Source organism: Colobus angolensis, unplaced genomic scaffold, assembly GCF_000951035.1.
Source record: "Colobus angolensis palliatus isolate OR3802 unplaced genomic scaffold, Cang.pa_1.0 Scaffold12, whole genome shotgun sequence".
Taxonomy (NCBI): Eukaryota; Metazoa; Chordata; class Mammalia; order Primates; family Cercopithecidae; genus Colobus; species Colobus angolensis.
This window is the reverse complement of record NW_012113141.1, coordinates 13262375-13268954: the sequence shown is the minus strand read 5'-3', so window position 1 is coordinate 13268954 and position 6580 is coordinate 13262375. Positions and strand designations below refer to the sequence as shown.

Genomic DNA, 6580 nt, shown 5'->3' with positions numbered 1-6580 from the left:
CAGGCTGGAATGCAATGGCACAATCTCGGCTCACTGCAGCCTCCACCTCCTAGGTTCAAACGATTCTGCTGCCTCAGCCTCCCGAGTAGTTGGGACTACAGGCATGCACCACCACACCTGGCTAATTTTAGTATTTTTAGTAGAGACAGGGCTTCGCCATGTTGGCCAGGCTGTTCTGGAACTCCTGACCTCAGGTAATCTGCCTGTCTCGGCCTCCCAAAGTGTTGGGATTACAGGCGTGAGCCACTGCACCCCATCCCAGCTAATTTAAAAAAGTTTTTGTATAGATATGGTCTTGCCATCTTGCCCAGGCTGGTCTGAAACTCCTGGGCTCAAGCAATCTTCCCACCTGTCTCCCAAAGTGCTGAGATTATAGGTGTGAGCCACCACATCTGGCCCTAATTTTTTTTAAGCTAATGTCCTTAATTTGATTCATACACAAGAAATTCTATATTGAATTATTTTAAATAAAATTATTGATGCAATAATTAAACTAAGATAATTTTTTAACTTATTAAAGAGATAAAGTATGTAATTGTCCCAAGTGAGATGGTATTTAAACCAATGAAGACAAGTGAATATGTCTTTTTAGGGGTAAAAATTGAGTTCGGGTTTTAGCATCTAATATATAATCTCTGATTAATTGGTTATAATGACCTTAATTTTTGAAAATGCTCAAGAGAATAAAATTTTCTTATGTTTTTAATTGCCTGATGGGTTCTTCCTGCCTACTGTGCAGATGAAATCAAGTCACTGAGACCAAGGCATTGCAATAAATAATTTAATTGACATGAGGTTGGCCACACCACATGGAGATGTAGTTATTACTTAAATCAACCTCCCTGAAAATTCAGAGGCTAGGATTTTTCAGGGATAGTTTGGCAGGTAAGGGAATGGATGTACTTGATTAGTTGGGAATGTAATCACAGGGGTGTGGAGTATGGTCCTCCTGTGTGGAGTCTGCATCTGGGTGGGCCCACAGGGTGGTCGGCAGTCTGGGTGGAGCTATCAGTTGTCAGAAGGTCAAAAACCTGTAAAGACATCTCAGAAGGCCAATCTTGGTTCTACAATAGTGATGTTATCTCGAGGAATAATTGGGGAAGTTGTGACCTGTGGAATAATGGCTGGTAATCCTTTAGATCTACACGTCAGTAGAATTCAGGCTCCTCTTATCTGCCTATCCTGGTGGTCTTTCATGAGCTTTACAAAGGCGGTTTGGGGGAAGGGCTGTTATCATTTAAACTATAAACTAAATGTTTCCCAAAGTTAGCTTCGCCCAAGCCCAGGAATGCCTAGGGATGGTTTGGAGGCTAAAGGCAAACTGGGCTGGGTGTGGTGGCAAGCATCTGTAGTCTCAGATACTTGGGAGGTTGAGGCAGGAGAATAGCCTGAGCCCAGGAGGTGGAGACTGCAGTGAACCAATATTGCACCATTGCACTCTACACTGGGCCAAAAAACAAGACCCTGTCTCAAAAGTAGATAAATTAATTAATAAAAGCAAGGTGGGTGCTGGTTAGGTCAGATTTCTTCCATTGTCATAATTTTCTCACTGTTACAATTTTTGCAAAGGCAGTTTCATGTTTAGATGATCTATTCTGGGTATGGGAGATAGGGCTTACTCAAATTCCGGTAATAAAATTGCTGCATGTGAGAACAACTGGTGATTGGCTGCCTGAGAGGCACCGAGCTCGTTGGAACCTATGGTGAGAAGGAAAGGCCAGGAAACAACGTAAGGTGCTGTTAGCTCTCATACGGTATTTACAAAGGTATTCATTAGTTTAGATTCCAGCTGTGTGTAAGACTTTTTATCTAAAAATATTTTGATTAATTAATTTAGAGAACAGATATAGCCTTTGAGCACAATGCTTGGGAATTAAGAGCAGATCAATAGTGCCTACGAAAATAGTCAAACTCTATAAAATATTTTGTATTTTTTTGTTTTTTAACTTTTTGGGTCTTTTTTTCTCCTTTTTTCTTTTTCTCTTTCTCTTTTCTTTTTGTTTTTTCTTTTTTTTGAGAAGGAGTTTTTGCTCTGTTGCTCAGGCATCCACCCGCCTCGGCCTCCCAAAGTGCTAGGATTACAAGCGTGAGCCACCGCACCTGGCCCGGCCTGTATTTCTTAAAAGTGTATAATTGAAGTCTCATGTCTCCCTAGAATGTATAAAACCAAGCTGCATCCCGACTACCTGGGGCACATGTTCTTAGGACCTCCTGAGGGCTGCATCGTGGGCCAGGATCACTCATACCTGGCTCAGTGCATTTCTTTAAATATCTGACAGATGTTATGCAGAAGTTAAAAAAACTAAAAGTTAAAAAAGGCCAGGTGCAGTCGCTCACGCATGTAATCCTAGCATTCTGGGAGGACCAAGGCAGCTGGATTACTTGAGGTCAAGAATTCGAGACCAGCCTGGCCAACATGGTGAAACCCCATCTGCACTAAAAATACAAAACAGCCGGGCCTGGTGGTGGGCACCTATAATCCCAGCTACTCAGGAGGCTGAGGCAGGAGAATTACTTGAATCCAGGAGGCAGAGGTTGCAGTGAGCCAAGATCGCACCACTGCACTCCAGCCTGGGAGGTGGAGCAAGACCTTGTCTGAAAAATAAATAATAAATGTGCCCACCTCAGCCTCCTGAGTAGCTGGGACTACAGGTGCATGCCACCACACCTGGCCAATTTTTCTATTTTTTTTTTAATTTGTAGAGATGAGGTTTTGCCATATTACCCAGACTGGTCTCAAACTCCTGAGCTCAAGTGATCAGCCTGCCTTGGCCTCCCAAGGTGCTAGCATTATAGGGATGAGCCACCGCACCCAGGGATAAATGTTTCTTTTCAGACTTTTAAAGGTGTCAGACCCGGTTGGGCACAGTGGCCCACGCCTGTAATTCCAGCACTTTGGGAGGCAGAGGCAGGCGGATCACCTGAGGTCAGGTGTTCGAGACCAGCCTGACCAACATGGAGAAACCCCGTCTCTACTAAAAATAAAAAATTAGCCGGGTATGGTGGCCCTTGCTTGTAATCCCAGCTATTCGGGAGGCTGAGGCAGAAGAATCACTTGAACCCAGGAGGCGGAGGTTGCAGTGAGCCGAGATCAAGCCATTGCACTCCAACCTGGGCAACAAGAGTGAAACTCCGTCTCAAAAAAATAAAATAAAATAAAATAAAAAACGAAGGTATCAGACTCATTCTCCTAGATCTGAGAAAGGCATAGAAAGGGAAGGGGGAATAATTGCATTAATGGACACTCTTTACAGATGAAAATTTTCACCACAGCTTTTCAAGACCCCTTCTGCCTGCTGGCCAAATGGTAGCCATTTAAAAATATGTCAAATAAATATATTTTGGGGTAAAATGGCCACAGAAAACAGTTGGACTAACATACCTTCACACTTATATCTTATTTCATTCCAGGGCCAGATATATATGTGGATATATATGTGGAAATATCTATATGGAATTAATCTTTGAAATATACATATATATACACATATTATGAAATATTATTTCTTATGAAGAGATGACGGGGCCAACAAAAGACATTGAATACCTATTTGACAAAGGAGAGAGAAAGAAAACAGTGTCTTTTTTTTCTTTTTTTGAGACAGGGTCTGCCTATAGGGTTCAAATGATTCTTGTGCCTCAGCCTCCCTAGTAGCTGGGATTACAGGTGCCCACCACCGCACCTGGCTAATTTTTGTATTTTTAGTAGAGACAGGATTTTCACCATGTTGGCCAGGCTGGTCTCAAACTCCTGACCTCAGGTGATCCACCTGTCTTGGTCTCCCAAAGTGCTGAGATTACAGGTGTGAGCCACCATGCCCGGCTGAAAACAGTGTCTTAAATCAAGAAAATTTACTTCACTGGAGAGGCCATTAGAAGACCTGCTAATTTGAGCTCAAACTGATGCTGTCCTGAATTTCATGTTAATAATTTAAGGCAATAGCATCATTGTTAGAATAATACATTGCTTTTTTCTCATGAATATTACCCCAAGGGCAGATGCCAGATCAGTTTTGTTTGACTGGATTGTTGTTTGGAGTGATCTGAGTTACATCTTCTCTCCCCACATCTTCTTGGGCCACTTAGGTTTGGTTTCAGAACCACAGATCGAGACAGAGACGACTGGGGTTAAAATGCTGCTTTGAGGAATATCAAACCCAGGGACAGACTAATCCTCAGTTTGGGACTCAAGGTAAGAACCCACAAGTCCAAATAAAATTCCTCAGTGGATCTCCTTGAGTGTATAAACAACTCTGCATGTTGTGCCCACATTTTCTGCAAAGAATGCTTAGACTAGGGACCAAATAATAGTCCTGGGCATCCTAGTGTCAGAGATATAGACATCATCTCACTATTTGGAGTGGGGGTATTACTGGTTGCCTGGGAGAAGTCCTCAAATGCAGGTGGGACCTTGACCCCAGTTGGTGTCCAGGCTCTTGACACCATTGCATGAAGGAATTCAAGGATGAGTCAGAAAATAGTAAATGTAGGGAGATTCATTGCAAAGTGAAACGTATTGTAACTGCCCAATGGATTCACCTTGCCCACTGGCTAGACAGCCAATTTATCAAGACAGGGGAATTGCAATAGAGAAAGAGTTATTCTCACAGAGCCAGCTGTGTGGGAGACCAGAGTTTTAATATTACTCAAATCAGTCTGCCTCAATCTTCAGGGATCAGAGTTTTTCAGAATAATTTGGTGGGTTGGGGGACTGAATCGGGAATGCTGATTGGTCAGGTCAGTGATGAAATCATAGGGAATTGAAGGTGTCCTTTTATGCTGAGTCAGTTCCTGGGTGGGGGCCACAAGATCAGATAAGTCAGTTTATTGATCTGGGTGGTGCCAGCTGATCCATCAAGTGCAGGGTCAGCAAAGTATCTCAAACACTGATCTTAGGTTTCACAATAGTGATGCTCTTCCCAGGAGGAATTTGGGGGAGGGTCAGAGCCTTGTAGCTTCTAGCTGTGTACCTCCTAAACCATAATTTCTAATCTTGTGGCTAATTTGGCAAGAAGAAGGTTTGTTTTGGGAAAGCGCTGTTACCATCTTTGTTTTAAACTATAAACTAAGCTCCTCCCAAAGTTAGTTTGGCCTACACCCAGGAATGAACAAGGGCAGCTTGGATGTTAGAAGCAAGATAGAGGCCGGGCGCGGTGGCTCAAGCCTGTAATCCCAGTACTTTGGGAGGCCGAGACAGGCGGATCACGAGGTCAGGAGATCGAGACCATCCTGGCTAACACGGTGAAACCCCGTCTCTACTAAAAATACAAAAAATTAGCCAGGCGAGGTGGCCGGTGCCTGTGGTCCCAGCTACTCGGGAGGCTGAGGCAGGAGAATGGCGTGAACCCGGGAGGCGGAGGTTGCAGTGAGCTGAGATCCGGCCACAGCACTCCAGCCTGGGCGACAGAGCAAGACTCCCTCTCAAAAAAAAAAAAAAAAGCAGCAAGATAGAGTTGGTTAGGGCAGGTCTCTTTCACTGTGTCAGTTATAATTCTCCAATGGCAGTTTTGTGACTGGAAGGAAGGTCTTGAATGTTAGATTAAACAAAACGCACAAACAAAGCAACCAGAGAATGAAACAGCAAAAGCAGAGATTTATTGTAACGAGAGTACACTCTACAGGGTGGGAGTGGGCCCCACTGGTTGCAAGAGCCGCGGTTGCGAAGTTTTCTGGGGTTTAAGTACCCTTTAGAGGTTTCCTATCGGTTATCCACTATGTGAATGAAGGATTTGGCCTGTGGCCAATTAGAGGCAGAAGTGAATTGACCAGAGACTGTCAGAGTTGGCACACTATGCAAACTAAGGAGCAGCCCTTGACCAATCAGAGGATTGAGTGAATTGGCGCCTTATGCAAATAAGAGTGACCCACAGCTAATCAGAGGCATTTCTGTTCGTGAGGTAGTGGAGTGGAGAGGTGGGGTATGTCGGGGAAGTGGCTTCTGGTGCCCTATTACTTGGGCATGGAGGTGGGGTTTCCCCTCTGATCTAGTTCCAGGCAGTTGACACAAACTGGTCTTTGGTTTCCTGTCTTCAGACCCTATTCTCCTGCCTCAGTTTCAGTATACACTCAAGAAAGGGGAGTGTGGGTGTACTCAAGAGTTAAGGGGTTTGGGCTGCTACCTTTATGGGTTTCTTTAACCAAGGGGTGGAATATTCATGAAGATTCCTGGAAAAAGGTGGAGATTTCTTAGAACTATGGTGTCACCCCTTTTTACACTAAATATGGGTGTTTCCAGAACTATAATGATGCAGGTGGGTGTGTAATGTAGTATATTAATGAGCATTTAAGGAGGTCCTAGGAGAAACCCAGCTGAAATCCAGCACCATGTTGGGTCCAGTCAGTCTCAGACAGTTTTGTCCACGTCTGTTTTTTTTTTTAATTTATTTTTTGTATATTTGTGTAGAGATGGTGTTTCCCCATGTTGTCCAGGCTGATCTTGAACTCCTGTGCTTACATGATCCACCCACCTTGGGCTCCCAAAGTGCTGGGATTACAGGCATGAACCACTGTGCCCAGCCACAGATCTGGCTTATTTATTTATTTATTTATTTATTTATTTATTTATTTATTTATTTATTTA

General features: G+C 43.7%; 1 protein-coding gene across 1 annotated transcript in view; it reads left to right on the top strand.

Annotated features, from left to right (window-relative positions):
- The window catches only part of LOC105503053 (double homeobox protein 1-like), a 14831-nt gene that overhangs the window by 1341 nt on the left and 6910 nt on the right, over positions 1–6580 (top strand). Inside the window, exon 3 of the mRNA XM_011929786.1 lies at positions 4087–4192. Coding sequence (XP_011785176.1) covers positions 4087–4192 — 106 coding nt within the window. The remainder of the gene's footprint in view (positions 1–4086; positions 4193–6580) is intronic.